General features: G+C 42.4%; 1 protein-coding gene across 1 annotated transcript in view; it reads left to right on the forward strand.

The window, feature by feature from the left end:
* sspo (SCO-spondin) overlaps positions 1–8,120 on the forward strand; it is a 92,208-nt gene extending 84,088 nt beyond the window's left edge. Inside the window, 2 exon segments of the mRNA XM_063483254.1 lie at positions 2,883–3,033; positions 8,041–8,120. Of these exon segments, the coding sequence (XP_063339324.1) occupies positions 2,883–3,033; positions 8,041–8,063 (174 nt within the window). The 3' untranslated portion in view covers positions 8,064–8,120.
* Positions 8,121–22,745: the final 14,625 nt, after the last annotated feature.

Raw genomic sequence — 22,745 nt, forward strand, 5'->3', positions numbered from 1 at the left:
CAGCCATCCAGGAGGGGCTCAGAGTAGAGCCGCTGCTCCTCCACATCGAAAGGAGCCAGCTGAGGTGGTTCTGGCATCTGACAAGGATGCCTCCTGGGCGCCTCCTGGGTCAGGTGTTCCGGGCATGTCCCACCTGGAGGAGACCCCGGGGCAGAACACGCTGGAGAGATTATATCTCTCGGCTGGCCTGATGGATGGATGGATGGATGGATGGACAAAATGAACCTCATAATCTTTTCAATATGAGCTGAAAATAATGTTTTCATCAACCAGGGGAATCACCCCCTGGAGGCCATTACAAAGCATGAGGGTTTAAGGTTAATGGCTTTACTTTTAAGAGCAACTAGTTCTTTCCATCTTTTATGTACAGTTTATGAATCTGGCCTTTAAGTCCCTTTAAATCCCAAAAACTATTAATAAAATCATGATTCAGGGTATCATATTACTGCTTTAGCAAATGAGATCATCTCATTTTCTATATTGTTTTTTCTACTGATGCGAGAGAATTGTCTTTAATTATGACCTCCTGAGCTGAGCACTTGACATCTGTGCTTAAAGATAAACATACAGTTGATGACTTGAAGGCAGGCAAACAGAAATACAAGATATAATATGTGAAGTATCAGAGGTGTAAATACAGTAGATGGATGTGTTGAATCTTGTGCAGGGGTCGTGTGTAGAGGGATTCTATCTTTTCTTCTTCTTTGATTTTCATTCTTGGTTTTCTGTCTTTTTCATCCTTGTAAGACAGCAAGCTTATCACCTCATCACCATGGTGACTTTGTTCTTCCTTGGCATCTATGCGTCTCCACTGTAAAAATAGAGTCAGTCATGCTGGGAGATCAGTAAAAATAAACATCAGCTCGGCCAAATGTGTCATTACCTCCCGTTACTGTGGCAACCGGGGATGGTAACCGATGACTAGGCAACCCTGTGAAGTCCCCGTCTCATTGATTAGCACGACTGGAAGAAGCAGGAATTCATTACAGTGATCAAATTCAGTTTCCCATCACCGGCTGACTTATTGGATACATGTACACACACACACACACACACACACACACACACACACACACACACACACACACACACTGTAGACTTTTCAAAGTGTGTGAGAAGTACTAATAACTATTCTTCAGAGGAACTTTTCTTACCTCCTCCCCCTTTTATGTATCATGCGTTGCTACCATCCTCTGTACTTTTCCACAGTCTCACTCTCCTTCAGGCTTTGTCTGCATTAATTGGATGCATGAACACAGCTTCCAAAGGCGACCTTCTTTCACTGAGTTACAAACGAGGCTCGATTATTCTCAAATTTCAGAATTTTTGCATGTATCTTTGTTGACTCAATTATTTGTTATCAGTTGAGTTTGTCATGTAAGCCACCTTAAAAAGACGTACAGAAGTAAAACATATCTTTCTTGCTCTTATTATTATTAGTAGTAAAACCTGTATTTTTCATATTGCTTACAGTATTAAGCCATGTAATAACTACGCTGGCTTGTTATGCAGAAATTAACCATGAGATAACAGTTTCTGTGTATCACAGACATTTTAGCATCGTTCAGCTCTTTCTTCATTCTGACTGGGCGATAATGAACACAATGTATTAAATGACAGGGAGAGTAAGCACAGATCAAACTAAGAAACATTGTGGAGCATGTAGCAGCTGAATTAGATCTTCCTTTGGAACTGTTGGAGAACTAAAAATCTGACTTGTAATCAGTATTAATGCTCTTTTTAAAGCCCTCAGCAAGGAGTCCATGGGCACTCTGTTTTACGTAAAGATCAGAGATCTGTCAAAGTCTGTTCTTCACAGCATGTTTCAGGATTGTATCACAGTGCACAGGAAGGACGATAGATGTAGATGCTGAGGAGTCTGGGAGAGGGTACAAAACCATCTCTAAAGACTTTGAACTAAACCCGTTCACAGTCAGACAGACTGTCTACAAAGCAAGGAAATTAAAGAATGCTGTTAACCTCATCAGCATGGTCGAGCAACACAGATCAGCCCAGCAGCAAACAGGGATGCAGGAGTTTACAAAATAAGAAGCTAAGCTTAGACCTGCCACACAGTGTCAAATGTTCATGTTCATGAATGCACATGGCAGAGATACAAGGATAAAAGCTGTGCTGCCCATCTGCTGTTTGCTAAAGATCACACAGATGAGGCAGAGCTCTGTGTTTGAATAATGCTCTGTGGAAATGTCTAAAATAAAACCTTTGGTTTAAATGCTAAGAGTTATGTGTGGAGAAAGAAAACACTGCATCACAGCACTGGACCACATCCCATCAGTCACACACGGTCATGGTAGGGCCAAGATTTGGGCTTTTCATCGCCGTCACAACAGCTCACCTTTATTGATGGAGCAATGAGGACTGAATGACAGCAGCAAAGTCAAATGTTAGTGCATCTGTCTGTGGGCTGAATCTCACAGGAAGTGAGTCTTGCAAAAAGAGACTCACCCTCAGCACACGGGTCATATGTTTAGCTGGGTTTGCTTTTCCATGCTTAGTCCTTTACCACTCTTATTTATGCAGAAATGTAGAAACATTTAAAGGCATTAGTTCATTTTTTTGTCCTTAATATGCTGTAGTTCTTACACTGTAATCTTCCATCACATAGAATTGAGGGAGGCATCTGCCCTTCCTTATCTGTCCTACTCTTTCCCCTCATTTAAACTTTCTTTTCTGATTGTTTCACTTTCATATTATCTTTCACTTTCTACCTCCTGTTATTTCCCTAATCTCCTCATAAAACCGTCCCCTGCTCTGATTTCAGTTTGCCCTCATCGTATCCAAGTCACCCTCTTGGCTCTTATTTCACTTTCTGCCCCCAACATTTAGTTACCCTCTCTCTTCTTTTTACTCTCTCCACTTAGGAGCCGTATCTCCAGTCAGTGTGTGAGTGCTGCAGTTACCGTCTGGACCCGAACACCCCGGTGCGCTTCCTCAGCCTGCAGTGTGAGAGTGGAGAGAGCGAGCCGGTTGTCCTGCCAGTCATACACAGCTGCGAGTGCACTAGCTGCCAAGGTGAGGCATAATGGGGCTGATGGATTTGCATGTCCATTTCTCATGTCAGTGTGAGATTTAAATATATGCAGAACTTTTCATACAGGCACCGAGTGCACACCAGCCTCCACAATGAAAGTCAGAGTTTCATCCAATAATCCAGTCTTATACACATCAGGACAGTCATACAGTCATTTTCAAATGTCTCCTGTAAACATCACCAACCAGTGGAAGCAGTCAAGATTTTAATAAATGACAGACTTTCAACTTTATTTCAAGAGATTTTTAAAAAATATTCCTTATATTTAAGATTTAAACAATATTTAAACATTTTACCTTATTGTTCATTCTTAAATGAAACTCTTTTACAGTAATGTAGTGCTTGAACTGGAAAGGCGATGGACGCCAACGAATGTTGTGATTCTTCCCTGAGTGTCTTTTCCAGGCCTTCTTCACTGGATCCACTGTTAGTTGCTGTGTCTTTGTGGGTCTTTCTGCCCACTAAAGGGTGTTGTGGCCGTCTGAGAAAATGTCTTTGCCTTCAGGAGCCTTTGCTTTGCTGTGTCTTTACTGCCAGGCTCTGTCCTACCAGTTTCGCAGCCTTTGATTCGCTGTGAGCAGAAAGTAAAGCTGTCGATACTTCAGAATTCATCCTGCTACTTCTATCAACACCCTAGTCATGAATAAACACCCTTGACCCACTTCCACTGGCTATGATGAAGCAATAACACTCCACTGTGTTTGACAGACTCTTCTCTTCCATCAGTCTGCTACAAGTTCATATTCCTAAAAGAAACTTCCAGAACTTGGCAGGCTTTCTTCGATGTTTTCTAGGAAAGTCTTATCCGGTCTTTCTGTCCTCGGGCGTTATCAGCGTTTTGCATCTGGAGGTCAACCGTCTGTACTTCATTCATGAAGTTGCATCTTGACAGAACACTGTAGCAATGATGCATCTTCTTGGAAGTGATAGATATTATGAAGGGTTTTTCAAGGAAAGAATTCAGTTGTCTTTTGTGATCTTCCAGGAATTTGGGTGTTGCTGAGCTGACTGGTGCATTCCTGCTTTATAAAAATGTACCAAATGTACCGATCTCTCTGATTAGACCTGGGTTGTTGTTTTCAGTGTAATGGTGAGCTCCCAAGCACAGCCACCAAATGCAAATTCAATCCTGGAAGCAGCTGCTGACCTTTCATCTACTTAATTTGTCATAATGTAATGAGGAAATAGGTTTAGGTTAGACCTATTGCTTATATACAGCCACTCCACTAGAGTCACTAACAGGTCTCTTTGCCTAATTTGTCACAGAGTGAGGAGAGATCAGGCCTCACTTGGAACTGCTTGGCAGTTAATTGTGCAATTACTTTTGAGCCTTTGAAAATATGGGAGCATGTATAAAGATGGCTGCAGCTCCTAAAAGGTTAAAGCAAGTTTTTCATATAAGTACATTTCTATTTATACAGCTCAAAATAACAACTTACAAAGGAGAATTAAAGGAGACAAAAGGAGAACTAATGAAGACACAGCTTGTGGGGCAGTAGCTCTGTCTCCTTTAGTTCTCAGCCTTGTGTGATGCACAGACACTAGAACCTGATCGTTAGACCTCGGGAACCTGCAGGGATGTTCGAATGGATACGTTTGCTGCTGCTCCAACAGTCAAAGCCAGAATCTTAAAGTGGGCTGAGTGAGACACGAGTACTTTGCAGTTGCATTTTGAACACTTTGCAGATGTTTGAAGGAGGTTGTTTTGAGAAGAGATGAAATAAAAGCAAGAATGATAGCTTCTAATTCACAGCAGGACACAATAGAGCTCAAGTTGGCATTGTCTCTTAAGTGAATAAAAGAGGAAGATCGAACCAGAGATTTAATGAGATCATCCAAAGTGAGTCAACAGCTGCCCCAAGGTTCAGAAATATGGGGACCAGGAGTTTCCATTTCCTTACACATAAATCTGTCAGGGGTACAAAGGAGGACTTCTCTTTTCTCCTCATGAAGTTAAACAAGGTGGTCAGCCTTCCAGGTTTTAAAGGAGGATAAGACCTGTGCAAGACCTGTAGCTTAAAACAACGTAGGGCTTAGAGGAGATATATAAGTGAATGTCATCTGCATAGCAGTGATGTCATATGTCCTTAAAAATGTGCCAAAAAGGAAAAGCTATTTTTAAAAAGATCTCATGTCTCATCTGTGGTGGGAGAGTGGCTGCTGTGCCAATCAACTCCACCTGGCACAGCAACTCATCTCCACCTCTCCCCCTACAGCTGAGCTAAAAGCACACCCCGCTGCCACAGATAGATGATTTCTGTCTATAAATATTTATTGGACTCATTCTAACAGACTTTGATGAATCTAAACAGTCTGAAGTCTAAAACCAAACTTACTGCATGTCAAAAACTAGCAGCAGTTACTGTTCAGTGCAAATAATTTACTTTGAATGTGGGCGTGAATGCAACTAAGAGTTTCAAGTTTGTCCTTGAGGAGTTCTTGTTCTGTAATCACAACTCAAGGCAGCTTTGAAAAAGTAAAGACTCTGTGAAGATATTACAGTTTAAGCAGCTTCCCCTGCGTTTATGGCACAGACTCGTCTTTAGTTGGAGCTTTAGGCTTATAGCGAGTTTGGGACACACCCTCTATCAGTGATGTCACTTTTGTGGAAACCTGTTACAGTGGAGAGCAGGTGTTACGTCCATGAATGACATAATAGATTTTGTTACTTGGCGCACCCACAGTGGAAACTTTAATAGAGTCAGAGTGGAGCCAGGAGTTTCATGCCCAACACGAGCTTTCTTTTCTCACAGTGGACAGCGGAGGTCTTACAATCCTGTAGTTTGATTATTGATGTCTTATTGATCAGTGTCTTCAACAACAGTGACGTCCGTCTGTGGCTTCAGGTTGTCAGCCGGGCTGCAGTTTCTCTGTGACGACCGTCTGTGTCCATTTCCCCTTTTGCCTCCTCTCAGCATCAGACTTGGCATCTAATATTAAAACAAGGCAGAAGGCTGCGTCGGGACGATCATTCTAAAAACAGAACAGCTATCAATCGTCCATATTTTTCCTCTCCAGCTTACGGTCACAGGGGAGGGGAGGGGTGGACATGATCTCATGATTCAGTAGCTTGTAGAAGACCTTCAGCAATAATACTTTGTTGTAATAATTTGCTGTTTGTTTATCAGCCTCTCACATCATTGGCCCACTCTTCTTTACATGCTTCAGCTCACTGAGCTTTGCAGGCATTCATTTATTTATAGAAACTTCTCCTATGGTCCCGCTACAGCATTTCAATTAGGTTGAGGTCTGGACTCTGACTGGGCCATTGCAGCGCCTCGATTCTGTTCTTTTTTAGCCGTTCTGTTGAACATTTGCGGCTGTGCTTGGGACCTTTGTCTTGTTGTATGACCCAGTTTCAGTCAAACTTTAGGTGTCAGGCTGATGGCTTCATGTTCTCTAGAATACTTTGGTATACAGAGGTGTTCTTGCTAGGCTGCTAGAAACCCAGGACCTATGGCTGTAACTCTGAATCATCACTCCTCCATCGCTACACTTGACAGCTGATTAGGGTTGTTTGTGCTGATATGCTGGTTTATGGCCAAACATCTCTGCTTTGGTGTTGTCTGTCCAAAGGACATTGTTGTATTCCTTCATGTTATTTTTTCCTTCCAAAAAAAGTTGCACTTGTTCAGCCTTTTTTTTAAATATAATGTGGTGAATTTTAAAGTTGAGCATGCTAACTCTTGCCGGGATGTAGCTCTTGTGGTTGTTGCAGTTTCTCTGAGCATTGCACACTGTGACCTTGGAGTGAATTTGCTGGGACGTCCACTTCTGGAGTAGACTTTCACACTGTAGAATAACGGACTTCAAATTGTTTGGAAATGGGCTCGAACCCTTCCCAGATTGATGGGTTGCAACATTTGCTTCTCTGAGATCGTTGTTGATGTTTTCACCTGAGTGCTCCAAAACTTCTGCTCAAGTCCATTTGATTACTTGGCTGCTTCTAACCCTCTTGAATGCTTTAGAGACGGTGGACTTTGTTTTTTGGCTCAGCTTTTGGTAAATAAATAATGAAATGGTGCAATATGTTGTGTTTGGTAGTTCATCTGAGAGAGCATTTATACTTGTGTGTTAAATCTGTGGCGTAGAAAAATATGTTTGTCTGTGGAAAAAACAAACTATTGTTTACATAAAAACACTTATCAGAAGGGTCTACTGCTATTTTTCTCTCACTGTGTGTGTATGCACATTATACATTTTAAGAAACTAACCATACAAGCTCACTCTTGTTCAGTGAAAAACATGCACTGCTTTGGAATGAAACAGAAACCAGAGCCATCAGCTGTTGGAACAAAGTGAAAGTGCTGCTCTAACCTTCTGTTTGCAGCAAGCAGCCAATCAGAAAACAAAAGTCAAAGAATGAAAGTACAGGGCTGGAAATGGGAAGAATATAGCTGATTCAAAGACTCAGCCTTCATGTCTCGCTCTTCCTCTCACAGTTGTTTTTATTACCACCAGGCTGAACCACAAGCATGTGGTCACTGACACGAGCATTTCTGCAGATTTACACACACGTTGCAAAACATATGCTCACTTTTACCCATCATAAATGATTTAATGAAGGGTCCCACCTCTGAAGCAATTATGCTGTAATCCATTCATCAGCATGGCTGATTGCCTTAGTTAATTGGATGGAGCCACATACGACATAGAACCCCACCCCCCAGTGCTGCTCGTCCACGGACATTACATCTGATGGATTTGGCCGTTGGTGCGATCAATCTTTGATAACACACACGCACAGACGCGTGCTTATGAATCCATATAACATCATTTCTATACATCTGCATCTACTTTGTATCTGTTTTAATAGAGTTCGGTTTCATCAGGCTCATTTCAGAATTGAGCTAGAATGCTTTGCACACACTCGGTCTCAATCTGTCGTCCTGCACAGAAAGCACTTTTCTGTTTGCTGAACGTGTTCAGTTCTTTGACAGAGTAGCGGTGAAGATGCGACACCAGCTCACTGTTTCCTTTCTCCGCAGGAGGTGATCTGTCCCGACGCTGAGCGAGTCTGTTAAACGTGTCTGCGAATGCACTGCAGAGAGAGCAGTATGAAGTCCAACGCACGAAGGAGCACCTCGCTACAAGCCAGCTGGGTGATAGATGGAGGATTTTGGGTGGAGGGATGGATGAGTGGAAAAAGTCCCTGTTGATAAACACAGTGCTCTGTAGTGCTTAGTCATCAAATGACTGAATCTTACTGCTGATCGTATATTTCTTAAATATTCTGCAGCCTGTATATTCTACTGTGTATTTATAGATTAAAGATCCTATGATACAAGTTCTAATGCATTAAAAGTTGTTTCATATGTATGTTTGTGTATGTAGCAGCTGTCTTCTTTAAGTCTGACTGAACTTAACAGCTACTAGTCTGGGTTATATTTCCATGTTCACAGTGCAGTTCTGATGGACTGGTCAATAAATGGACAGCACGGTCACCTGTCTGTCTTTGAGGAATCCTTTTCTGTTTTAAGCAGTCTTACAGCAGCACATACTTCTCGTTGCTTTGTGGGAAAGCACCACATTCATTTGCTGGACCGCTAAATAAATAAAAGTGCCATTAAAAGTTTATAAGATGCATATTTATGATCAATTTCAGGGCTGAGATCACTGACAGATTTTTTTCATACATTCAAATTATGCCTAATGTGCGTTTTAAAAATAATAATAATAATAATAATAACAGTTTAATACACTGAGAGTAATCACAATATTCTAATCCAGAGAATTAAGCAGCTTTACTTGCATACTTCAGTAAACTTAACATCTAAAGGATGTAAGTACAATCGCAGAAGCTTCTAGATAAGTATCTACAAAGCTCGTGTATGAAGCAAATGAGATATGTACACCACAAACATGCTGCTATTCTTTTCCCTTTCCTTCGGTTTGCATCAAAGAGCGTTGCTGTCCTGACAGCCTCCTGGCTGTGACACAAGCCTTCCTCCGTTAGATTTAGCGTTCAAGTCATTTTTAAAATAATGTGCTCATTTTTCCCACGGATGAGCTCGTCTCCTGTGTCACCAGGTCTTTTATAGGGAATGCAAAGACATTAACATTATACATGCCTTTAAAACCCATCATCTCTCTGCGTTTCTCTTGGTTGCTTCAGTAAAACCTGCTGCTGCCTGCAGCTTCTACGTCTTTCGTTAACACAACTGGCAGTGTGAAAAACACCATTTCTGCTGACAGAGTTTCATTTACTGCGGAGCTGTTTAGCCACCGTAAGAGCTGTAAGAAGATGTAGCTTTTAACGGATGTGTCAAAGTGACGCCCGGAGTTTGTTCTCTTCATTTATTTCAGTCGTTTATCCAATATAATGTAAGGTGCGCATACATTAGGAATTCATCAATGAACTTTAGTTACATATTGATTTTCCTCTCTCATCATCCCCTTCTTGCCTCCTCGGTCCCCTCCTTTCTTCCTCTCCTCGTCCTCGTCCTCCCTCTCTCTTTTCTTGACTAAATAAGGGAGTTGTGAGGGGAAGGCTGACCAGCACGCCTCCTCTGGCTTTCAGCTGCTTCAGTAAATACTGCTGGAAGTAATAAGAGCAGTAACCGATGCATTTTTAATTCATGCCAAAGAGTCACGTTTTGATCGATAGTCCTCGTCCAGCTGCAGGGCTGCAATTTATCACGTGTGACTAATCATTAAAAATATGATGCTGAGGAAAAAAAGGGGGGGAAAGAGCGCCTTTATGGAGCTGTGCGGGACATTTTGATAAATGCTTCCACGGAGCAGCAGAGGGGCTTCAGGCCTTTGTTTGGCACTGCTGAAAACAAGGAAGTTTTCCTCAGTCGGAGCCCATCACAGGTGAACCGGCTGCAATCCCGTTCCAATGGACTTCAAGGGATTCACGAAAAGGCTGAGGAAAACGCTTTGTCTGCTGATGCCTTCAATGCCATTCGGAAAATTAATACCTCACAGCTAAATTGAAATGATGCTTCAAACAAGGTCATCGTAATTTTTAAATCCTTGATAAAGTATTTATTTCCTTAAAAAAACTTAGCTCACTGAAACATCTTGTCACCTCGTTAGTGTCCCCAACAGATCACAAACTACTCTTGCTCCCAGTGGCTTTGACAGCAGTGCGCACGCTGCTGCACTTTAATACAAAATGACGAGAATTTCATCCGATCTCGTCTTTGGGACGTAAGAAAACGTGATCAGCATTTCTGTTTCATTTTCCCCCACAATGACAATATATATACTACCAACCGTTTATCACAAGAAAACAAGCTTGTCAGTTAAATAATTAACTTGTGACAACATAATAATAACAACAACAACAATAATAATCATCATCATCATCATCATTTTGTGTAATTAGATTGTACTGTTGTGTACCATGACAGTATGTGGTTTCATTTCCGACATACAATTTTGTCATTTTTAGCCAAGTGTCTAAATTAATGACACGTTACACGTTCTTAATGTTTGGAGAACATTCATATATTTAAAAATATTACATATAATGCTAAAATAGAACGGAAGAGAAGAACTGGGTTTCAATCCATCCGCTAGATCCACAATACCCGACGCTCCGTGAAGGCATCATCCCCAGCTTGACGGAAGGGGGGAACCCTTGTGACGTAGCTGAGCAGGCTGAGTGGTGAATCCCCATCCGACCCTCCCTGAAGCACAATAAAGAAGCACCAGCAACGCGTTTTAAACGGCCTTTCGTTATCCACGGCAAACTCGCTGATTCAGGATCAGCTCAGGCAGAGAGACACGCTTCACTTCGGCTCAGGTGAATGTTCCTTTGTGAGGTATGGATGGAGTATTTTGTTGCACAGAGAAAAGCAGCACAGTAGGAGCAGGCAGAAGGGCGTGGATGTAAACTGAATCCCTCCCATAGCTGCTGAGGACAGGTAATGCAGCACAAAGCCGAACACCTGTTAACAACGGCAGCCTTTCAGAGCTCTTATCCACCATCACCTGCACCACACATTCATTACAAGATCATTTTTTGTGACAAATGATCTTGTTTTGAGTCATTTAAATCAGTTGCAGTGCTCTTTAATGATATCTGGGCCACATTTTCAGCGACCAAAATCCCCAAGCTGCAAAGCTCTTGGAGGTGTAATAAGCAGTTTCTTTCTGGGGTGAGGAGAGCAGGGATAGCTGAGAGCGCGCTCCTTCTCCTCCATCCATCAAAGGTTGGCTATCTCGCTCCTGATGCGCAAAGGGTTAAAAAGAGACGCAGTTAGAAGCCAGTGGAGCTGAAGTCATCTGGCAGAGCGCACAGCGAGATGGAGGAGAGAGATACAGTGAACACCTCCTAAAAAAACACTGATCTAGGACGCTTCGGGCTGCTGTTCTTGAGCTCTGCTGTTTTCATGTAACCAATCCGGTGTTCTTTCCCTCCCCAGTGAAACGCGCTGAGCTTCAGGTGGCGAAGAGGAGGAGGTGGGATAAGAGAGAAATAAAGACGCGCAGCTCAGCGCCAGAGCCATGGCTCCACAGAGGTTCGTCGGAAAGCTCGCTTCACGGGAGCGGGTTGTAGTGCAGGATGAGTGGTCCCCCGCGCTCCAGCGAGTGTGAGAGCAGGAGGAACATCACCTGACAGGCGGCCCTCCCCTCGGGGGACACAAGCAGACACGCTCGCGCGTCTCGGGCTGGAAACTGGAGGGCAAAAAACGGCTCAGATCCTACAGCGCGCCTCCTTTTCCAGAACTCTCCTCTTCCTCACTTTCTCGTGGAAAGAGATTTCACTTTCTCTGCGGCCAAACTTGGGAAAACTTTGGCCCCCGGATTCCCGCCGCTGAGCCTGGCGCTGTAGCGTCCATGCCGGGAGCGCCGTGAGCGTCGTGCGCCCGGCTGCGGAGATTGCAGAACTGCGCTCTCGCTGTGATATTATTCAAAGTCCCGCAAAGTCTTTCGCAGTCCAGGGGCCACCGCAGCGAAGATGCCAGTCCGGAGGGGCCATGTGGCTCCGCAGAACACCTTCCTGGATACCATCATCAGGAAATTTGACAGTCAAAGTAAGAATCTAGTTTTTCCTCCTTCAGATTGTTTATCCAAGCGTCCACAGCCTGCTTTGCTTTCATCGAGGCCCAGCGGTAGTGATTGATTTGCTGACTCGGGAGCTGTTAGAAATAGCATCCTAATGATGTAGATGTTGAGGTGACACGTTGTTTTCCAGAATTAGCCTCAATTATGGTATTCCCTGAGGCTTAATGGCCGTGACATGTCACAAGGGTGGGAACTCTGTGATAAATGAAACCAATCAGAAATCGAGCAAAACTTTACGGATGCCACTCAGGCTGACCCGAAGAGCCTGAGATGAAATGTTTCTGATCACGGCAGCAGCAGCTTGTGTAGATTTATACGCTCCTGAGTTTACTTGGAGCCTCTTTTTAAAGGTTAGTATCTGCAAATCCTCCTTTACGTACACTTGCTTTCATGGAATCAGGTTCGTCCTCAGTGTTTATACTCAGTAATCGCTGCACGTCAATAAACCATTCTGAGTTTCGTTTGCCTTCCAAATCTCTGTTTCACATTAATCGATCTCCAGCAAGCTTCAAAAACAAACAATATATCTGAACCGATGTATTTTGCATAAGAGCCCGTGGGCATGAAATTCAAAGCTGTCTCCACCCGTCCCCACCTCCCTGTGGCACTTTTATCTTTGATGCAAATCATGCATGTTGTTCCCAACCACGAACGTGTGACCAGACTTCAGACGTGCCTCTGCAGCCATGAGCAGCACTTCTCTGCAACTCGGGGCAGATGAAGATGAGGCTGATGATGGCTGTGGCGTACAGAGGAAGGAAAAGAGTGGATGTGTGTCATTGCCATTCATTTTCCAGGCTGGTGAAGGCTATATTGACGCAAGGGATTAAAATGCTTCTTTAAAATGTCAGTTTCTCCAGGGCGGAGAAGATAAACATTCAGATGTTGGCTGAATTAAAGTCTTTGCTCAGGACCCCCCTGTCTAAACACAGAAAACAAGCTGCCTGCCTTCTACCATGCACCTTGCTCTTGGGTAGTTTACAGGCCTGCTTTGGAAAAGCCAGCGATGTGTCTCTGCACTCCTAACAGTCACGACAGCAGCTGAAAATGAAATAAGGCTTTCACATAAAAACACACTCTTTCCTCACACGGAGGTGCTGAGAAGAAACTCCACACATGTGCAGTCGAGTTGAATAATTGACGTTGGAGTTGGATAATTGACATTAATCCTGCACTGCTTAGTTTTCCATCCTGATAAGCGTGGATGACTCTGCAAAGGTGAACATATTCAGCTGTTCGCTGGAACGCTGCCGACTCACTCCACTGTGTTCATATCTTAAATGTCTCTTTCCTGAGGATTTGCATTTGGTTCAGTGTGTGGCAGGAAGCTTCCCGTGTTTATGAGAGAAGGGCAAAGAAGTTCACATTGGTGCTATCTGAACGCCTCCCCAGGATCGTTTTCTATGACTGCTGAAGGCTTATGGCTGGGGTAACCCTGCCTGCTGCTGGTGCTGTTGTCATAGTGCCCAGCGGATGTGGCAATGTACAGGGAGGCACAGAGGAGGAGTGTAAATGGACACCAAGATCTGTTAAGAAAGCCCTAAACTGGTCTAAGGAAAAGGCACTGAGAGCTGAAATTAATCCAAAGTAAAGATCTTTGCTTTTTCTTTGTAAGAGGCTTCATTTGATCAGCATTCACTATCCGGCTGCTTCTTTTTGCTCAGATATACAGTAAGTGAAGAAAGCTTTCTCATGTGGAGCACAGTGAGGGTGAAGCAGCCTTCATGCTAGAAGAAGCAGAACAGAGCAGAGGTTTTTTTCTTTTTGAGGTGGGATGGCTTCTACAATAATGTGCTAATATCACAAAGCCTGATGCTGAGCGTTGGAGGAGATGATTAAGGAGCAAACTTTACCACCTGAAATACTGTGTGAGAACAAGGTGATCAAGCAGCTCTCGCAGCCTTAGAGTGAAATTTGACATTAAGTAAATATAAAAAGGCTTTTGGTCATCAAAGAGCATGTGCTATAATCTAAACTAGACATAGAAACATGTCAACAGATGTTTTTGTTTGTTTCTTTCACCATTAGTCTGAAAACATTTCTCCCAAACATCCTAGGATACCTCTTTCCAGGTTTTTTGATTGTCCCTGCCCCCCAAACGTCTGATAGGTCTAAATAATCCATAAGGATCGTTAAGGAAAAGGAGCCGTGCGCTCCAGCGAAGGTAGGGCCTGTCAGGCCACACGAAAGACATGTGAGCTACTCAAAGGTCATTTTGAGCCATAGATGTATCATGTGAGAAGGCTCATTAGACACCAATGGCAGGCACACCACTGTCAGGCACATTTTTATAATGTTAGAAAGTGCTGATTACTATGATTGTGAGGTAGAACTATGTTGTTCCACAAGGTACCAGAGCTTACACGTGTCAGAGTCTGCTGTAACAGAATGACAGATAATCCACATGATGTCATAATAATCAGAAAAATTAGATTTACAGGTGGAAATATTCACATGAACACTTCAAAATTTGAAATCAACCAAAGTCAAAATATTTGTCACACACAAACACACACACAGATACACACACGTGTGTATTCATGTCCTTGTAGGGACATCTCATCGCTTTCACTAGCTGCTTGCCCAAACCCTACCACTCAAAAATGAATGCCTAACCCTGACCCTCACCTAACCATAACCTAATCCTGATAGTAAAACCACCTTTTGAGCCTGAAAAATGCCTTCAAACTTGTGGGGACGAGGGCTGTTTGTCCCTACAAGTATAGTAAACTTCCAATTTTTGGTCCCCCCCACACACCACACTTTTATATGGAGTATAAAAGTGACAAAACATAGCAGACAGAAGTAAATGTTGCACCATCAATCATGACAAACTTATGGTGGAAATTCAAACATCAAATACTTTCATTATTTCTATAATTTTTAATACTTTTTTGTTTCTTACTTACTAATTTAGCACTAGGTAAAGATCACTGCTGAAATTGACCGAGATAAGTTAGAAAAGTTACTTATTAGCAACAAAAATCTTGAGAAATAGAAACATTAAATTCTGTCATGTATGATATGACACTGCTGGGTCTACACATGGCTAAAGTTCAAATAATGAGGACAGTGTACTAGTACACCCAAACATTTATTGTAAGAAGGTGAAATAAAAGGTACAGTTTCATATGTATTCTATAGTCATTACTTCATATCCAGACTTTCATATATTCAGTATTACAGGGCTCGAAATGTTTCCAAACCTTGTGTTTCTCGAGCCAAAGGGTGTGTAGTTTGTTTGAAAACGTGCTCATTTCCAAGTGGCCTTGACAGAGAATGTATAATTCATGGGCTACAATATGTTTACTGATCCTGGTTTTCTGTTTATTCTGAACACCGCTATTTAGATGAAACATTAAATGTAATTAAAGGCAATAACAGGATAAGTCAACGGGAAACGATGTTCAAACACACGAGGACATTTTTAGCCGTCAAGGTTTCCAGCTCACGTAACTCATGTAAATGTACCATTATCCCCGGGTTTCAACCTTCTGTCCTTACTGTACCCTGATCCTCTGTGCATGCTGGCTATCCCTCGCTGTGATCCGCCCACAGACAGGGCCTCCTTTTCTACAAGGCCTGACAACACGTTTGATGCAGTCGGGAGGTCGCAGCAACCTTTTGGGTCACGTGGTGTTGTGTGTTTGCTGCTCCTCAGAGAAGACTTTGCCAGATTACAACTCTTAAAGTCGCTGTCCTCCAGGGAGGATGTTGCCATTCTGCAGCTGAAGCACAAACACTTCATTGCCATAGAAACCCCACCTCCCCGTTTCCTCCACCCACACTCCCACCCACTGTCATGTACACACACACACAGACTGCTTGAAAAGGTACAAGTGCACTGTTATATTAAGCAGCTCCAGGTAGCTTTACAGTCTACATCCTTCACATGCTGCTTTCAGTGTTGAACGCTGGGCCAGAGGTGACAGATAATTGGCTCTGCTTTTTAGTTTTAGGCGACCTGGTTGGACTGAAGTTACCTTTAGTGACCTTTAAATACAGACAACTGAAGCAACAATGAGCGTATCAGACTTATGGATGCAGGAGGACGATGTTGTGCTAACATGTAATCTGTGTGTATCTTGATACATTGCGTTCCTCTGTGCCATTGCTATGCAATCAATGAGCCTCACTACTGTGCTGAGTGATGTGTTCTCACACTACATGCACACACAGTCAGATTTTACATACATATAAATAACAAATATTTTCGCTTTTCTTTTTTTTCCCCCCCTGTCCCGTTTGGATCTTTAGCCATCAGAATTGTTGTCTTAAGGCCAAGAGATCCAAGCGGATTTACTTTACCAAGTGGATCATGATCCATATTTTCACATATTAATGTAATGAATGTAATGTCAGGCAAACTCCATATTCTGAAATCTCTTAAGAGAATATTAACCAGTTCCTGTTTGAGAAGGCGTCAGATAGCTCGCTGTTATTGCATGGGCCATGTACCAATTACACGTCACTGTCATATTAATATTGAAGGATTTTAAACCAGTTTTCCACCTCATAAGTTTGTTACTGCATTTGTCACTCATTGATACAGGATACATTGTTATATTACAAATTGAAAGCTAGTTTCATCTGCACATTAACTCCACATATTTGTATTGACAGCTTTTTTATTTACATCTCCTCTGGGGAACAAACCAGGGGCCGTTTGCTTGTGAGGCAAGTGTGTAACCCACGACACTATGTAGCCACCATGGAGTTCCACTGGTGTGAACTGATTGTCTCTTGTCAAATATTTTACATTGCAACAAACATTATAAAGTATATATGTAATCAGAATATAGCTGTGTAGAATAACACTCGATCAGGCTGACAAACCAGTTTATATTTTCTACTGCCTGAAAAGTCAGATGTAACTGTTGTGTTCATACATAGTTACTGATAATTAGACTCTAGCAGGCAGTTATCACTTTCCAGGTGTCCACTCCCTTACCTTTAAAAGTTAACAAAATCCAACCCTGTGATTACATTTAAAAACACACAAACATTTGAGTTCTGTTAGGTTTAACAGGGAACTCTCGTTGGACTGACTCACCTTTGGAGCCAGCCTCAACTGACTGTTAGAAGAAGCACTGTCGGTGCGTCCATGTTGCTACATTCTGTCGAATCCTAAATTGCTGCTTACCTCAGATTCACACACAGACAACAGGCTGCGGTAGCTTCCTCATTTTCTTAAATTTGCAAAGTCAGATTCTTTAGAAGAGCCATTTATTCAGATTTACATCAACCTTTCCACTTTCAAGGAACTGATTTGACACACAAACAACATGCATTAATAGAATAAAGTGTATACAGAATTTAGTTTGCCTGTTGAGCCTCTTTTTGCTTGTTAGCCAGTGACAGCAGGTCAGCCACCTGAGCGTCCTTGAGCTCCATGTTTCTCTGGGCTTTGATGATTTCCACTCAAGATTATACTTTGCACAGAGTCTGATGCTCCAGGGCAGGAAGACAGAAATGTTACATACACCCACAACAACATATGGCTTGAATACATGGATCAGGCTGTGATCGGACATGTGAGCGCTCCATCTGCAGGCTTTCTTCTTGGATGGCTGTGACAGCGATACAGAACAAATATAGCCTGTTTCCCTACAGATGCACAGTTTAGAAAATGATATTAGAAAATTCAACAATATTAAAAATTACCTACAAAAAGACCTCAATATTTGCGATACTTAAACAGTCCAAAATAAACAGAAAGACCAGGGTCTTCTGTGGTGGTTCACTTTATTCTTCTGCTCCATCTGTTTCATTCTGAGGGTGTAAACACAGCAACGCGGCTCCACTGCTGCTGGAGTCAGGAGTGAGTCAGAGCCTCGAGATTGCACTTTGCTGGTGTGAAATCACTCGTCTCTCACTCACACTCTCTTTGTCTCTTGTCTTCCTTTCTCTCTCGTTCACACACACACACAGACACACACCCACACACGTTACTGAGCGGGCACACAAAAGAACACGCGCACACTCATGTACTTGTAAACTCCTGGAGCTTGTAAACACTCTCCAACTTGCTCCTTCCTCCTTACTGCTCCTTGTCTCAGCTGACAGCCAGCATTCCCTCCATCTCCCTCCACCCTTCTCCTCTCTCCACAGATGCCCAACGTGCTGCCACGCCTAACTGCCTTCTGGCATTATGTGGGCACGTATTCAGCGAAGCAACATGGTACCTGCTGGGGGTGCTGAGGGGGAAGAGGGTGTGTAGCCATTCTCTCCAGCTTGTGCGTCTCCTTGTTGAAATGAGGTCGAAACAATTATTTGTCTTTTGCGCAACATGTGATTTCATCCTTATCCTCCTTTTGGGTTTTATAATGAGCAGCTTCACTCAGATTATGCCGCCCACGCTCGCACGGTTGTTTTGGTGGTGGCAGCTACCTGACACCACAGTCACATTTTTAGAATAGTAAGGTATAGTACATTTAAACTTACACTGCTGCTTGTTGTTAAGGATGGAGAGGAGTTTGTTACACTCACTGTGAACATCCTCACTGCTACAGCTGCTCCCTGGAATTCGATCCATCTCAGCTCAAAAACACATTTGTAACAAATTAAAACTTAGCAAAGATTCACCTTTATCGCCTCGTTTTTCTGCAAGAAACTCAACACATTTATAAGCAATGGTTGTATTATAATGCAGCAATGAAACAGTTGTATTAACACTCCTGTTTAAACATTAAACATAAATAAAATATGGCTTTATGAGATTTGTTGATATGCTTGGGATCATTATCCTGTTGTTTGGGCCAAGTTATGACTGTCACACAGACGGCCTTACTTTGGTATACAGAACAGTTCATGTTCAGCCCAATCACTGCAGGGTGCCAATATCATCACCCCCCCACCCCCCACTGTGCTAGGCAGCTGGTTTGAGATGTTTGATTAGTTTTTATCAGACTTGGAACTGTACATTATGGCCAAACAGCCCCACTTTGGACTAATGTGTCCAAAGGACGTTGTTCCAAAAGTTTGATCAGATGCAATTTTTCAAGGCCAACAGAGTTTGGGATGTTGCTCTTGGGTAGTTTTTTACAGTGTCTCTGAGCAACACTCGGTCTGACCTTGGGATACATTTGCTAAGACATCCACTTTTGGGAAGATTGGAAACTATTTGGAATGTTTTCCACTTGAATAGCCGTTCATACTGTGGAATGATGGACTTTAAATTGTTTGGAAATGGGCTTATAACCCTTCCCAGATTGATGGGTAGCAGCAGCTGCTTCTCTGAGATCGTTGCTGATGTTTCCCTGCTTGGCATTAAGTCACCGCACACCTGAATGCACCACACCAGCAGCCTTTTAGAGGAGCTCACACTTACCGATGATCAGTTAATCAAATGCATTTGCTTAGCAACATCTCGCTTTCAGCTGTTAATTTTTCTTTTCCTGAAGTGAAAAAAGGTGAACTTAGTTTTTCACACCATGTTTCTGCCTTTCGGCCTAATTTTTGGTAACTAACTTTTTTGATCCCAGAGGTTGTGTTTTATTTTGAGGCCTGCTAAGGACCAGATTTTGCAGTTGTGCATGAAGTCAAATACTGCAGTGTTATGTGTTTGTGTTTTTCTGCTTTAATGGCTTGAGTTGCGTTGTAGTTTCATCATAATCAGCTTACCAGTCAATAAAGCTGTAAGCATGCTGGGCCCCCTGTGAAGAAATGAACTTATGAAAAGCTGACTTGAAACATTTTATACACACACACACACACACACACACACACACATACACACACACACACACACACACACACACACACACACACACACACACACACACACAGTTTTTAAATTCCGGGTTGAACGTTCGCAGCTACACAGTGATTGAGAAAAACAAGCTCACAGTCTGCTTTCTCAGATCATGACACGAGGGTCTGGGAGGATTCCATCTCCTTCTACATCATCGGCTTTTAATTGGTAGTGCCTTTCATTAAAAACGAAAAAAGTAGTGCCCCGAAGACTAATGCATCAAACGATGCTTCCCTACTGTGCCTTTTTCCTAATGCCAAGATGAAAACAGGAGACAAGCCAGAGTGCATCAACAGCAGCAAGTCAGGTAATCAGGAGGTTTATCCCTCACCTTGATGTCAAACTCCTGAGACAAAAGCAAAGATGAATAAAGAAGAAATGATACCACTCAGGAGTTTTTCACCGTGGACACATTTCATGTATTTCTTTGGGTTTATTTTTGGCTTTCAGTAAATACTCAGACTGATAGTTTAGACACGTAAAGACTGAATGGATGCCATTCTGTCATTGTTCAGTTACAACTGGATCAGAAGTCTGTGACACAGGCTGAACTGAAAACAAAATCAACATTTCAAAGTAGATCTGTGCTTAAGTTTTACTGTGATTCCCTCTGTTAGCTTTAAAAAGCAGGAAACAGCTGTAATTAAAGCATCCTTATCCTTAATATAGAGTATTTGTTATGAAAATATATTTGAGATAATGACAGTTGTACCTCATCATTGCTAATTTAAAATGGGCTATTACTGTAAAATGCACCACAATTTTGCAAACTATGCAGTTTAGCCTGCATGCACTGTCTTGTTACCTCTGAAATTATGATTTTATTTGTTATTTGTTTGTTCAAACACCTCCAAACAGAAAAAAGTGCAAAAGCACACAAAACACAATAAAAATAGAAAAACAAATTTGTTGCCAAAGCTCACAAAATGTATCCAAAGTATTTTTGAGGAGACAATAACATGTCGAGCTAACAGTAAATGGATACTACTAACATGTATATTTAAAATGATATGAATCATGTGATTAAAACACACATTACCACATTGCCCATATTTTGTCCCTCACAGTGATCAACGCTGATGAATCGGCCGCTTCTTTTAAGTGTTTCCAGTCCTTTCCATGTTTCTGTTTCTATGTTGCAAAAACAGCATATATATAAACAAAGTTCCCAACTGCAGGATTCAGTCATATCTGCCTTGAATTAGTTTGCTGGAATAATGTATTTTGACGTTACTATGAAACCCATGTTTGCCTTTGGAGGGAATAATGCAACTTTGTAGCTTTGGTCAGTATGGCAGAAAACAGTGCATCATGTGAAATATGGAGTTATGCATTTCAATCAATTGCAGGTTTTGTCACAGAGCACAGCTGTTTCTTATAATGCTGCAAAAATCTCAGCAGGTGTGAGTCTGCAGATTGCAAGCCTTTGATATGAAATGCAGAGGAGCCTTAGAAAGCAGGTCAGGGAATATTGATTTACAAGAACTGCTCATTTATAGAAACAAGAAGCACTACAGAAACATTTCTTATTCAGGTGGAATTCATCCTCAGATATGGCTGTTGTTATCAACACATGTTTCAGATTTTTCTGGAGAACAGCTCTGAGGGAGTGCACCTCCTATCTTTCTAAATCCAAAAATATCACTGCATACAGGCGAAACATAGCCCAGCGCGCCTGCCCGTGTTCTTGGTAGATCCCAGTGCTTTGCTCTCCTTCTCAGCCCTTTGCCTGTGCCTCAATCTGTCACTGTTTTATCTCCTGGCAGCTGCCCTTTCTCTCTCACCCTCCCATTCATCAAGTCACCCTCCTACGGGTTTCCTCCAAAACTTCATCACACACCTCTCATCTACTACTTGCTTTGTCTTCACTCGCTCATTTGGACTTCCTCTCTCATTCACTGTGCCACCTCAAGAGTGGTGACACAGAAAAGGCCAGCTAACCGACTTAAGGACCCCGGAGTCCCCAGTGTCCCGGGGATTAGACCTCATTTGCATAAATCTGCATAACTTCATTAAGGCACAGGGAGACGCGGTACACACTGTAGCCTGAGACACTTCAGAGCGAAACAGCCCATTAAGGATGGCAGTGATTATGGGATTATCACTCCTAACGACTGTTGGGGACTGGAACTCTGAAAAGTTCCACGCTGCATGACCGAATCCCCAACTGTTCAGGAGGAGATTGGAGATTTCGGTCAGATGACCTTAGAAATGCATTCATCTCGATGTGCACCAGACTATTTCTGTTGCTGTTAAAGTTAGATGTGAGGTGCTACAGTAAGCATTTAAACATTTAGTGGTGGGTTAAAAATGCAAAAATGATGAATGAAACTGAAAGCTGCGACCTGAGCATGTGCAAAACCCCTGCTGTCTCCTTTTGCTTCGTCACACTGAAATGCTCATAACCTGCAGTTTTAAATGCAGCTTTGCAGTATGAGCAGTTGTGCAGTTCAGTGGTTAGCACTGTCACTAACTGAACCTCCTGATCAATGGGGGCTGTGCAGCAATCCCATGTTCTCTGCTCCTACACAGGTAAGAAGGTGTGGGTCATGCATCATGTGATTCTAAAGTGGACACCAGAGTGGCTCAAGTGCACAAAGAAAGTTTACAGAATAAAGTGAATATGTGGCTATTTGAGGAACTTCAGTTTCTGGTACTTTTTCAGCCTGAGACGTTATTGCAGGTAGTCTGCCTTTAAGACTCCTCACATTATGAATAATTACTATTTATTTAAATAGCCATAATTACTATTAATGAGATTTGAAAAAATGATGTGAAATGGGTTAAAGTTTACATCATACTAAGAAGAGAAGAAACATCTGTTTCCAGGCTGAAATCAACAGCCTTCAATTTCACTTATTGCATCGTCACCAAAGAGGAATCGCTGGCTGAACTGTTCACATGTGTAAACTGTTGGTTCTC

The sequence above is a fragment of the Pelmatolapia mariae genome, linkage group LG9 (genome assembly GCF_036321145.2).
Source record: "Pelmatolapia mariae isolate MD_Pm_ZW linkage group LG9, Pm_UMD_F_2, whole genome shotgun sequence".
In the NCBI taxonomy this organism is placed as follows: Eukaryota; Metazoa; Chordata; class Actinopteri; order Cichliformes; family Cichlidae; genus Pelmatolapia; species Pelmatolapia mariae.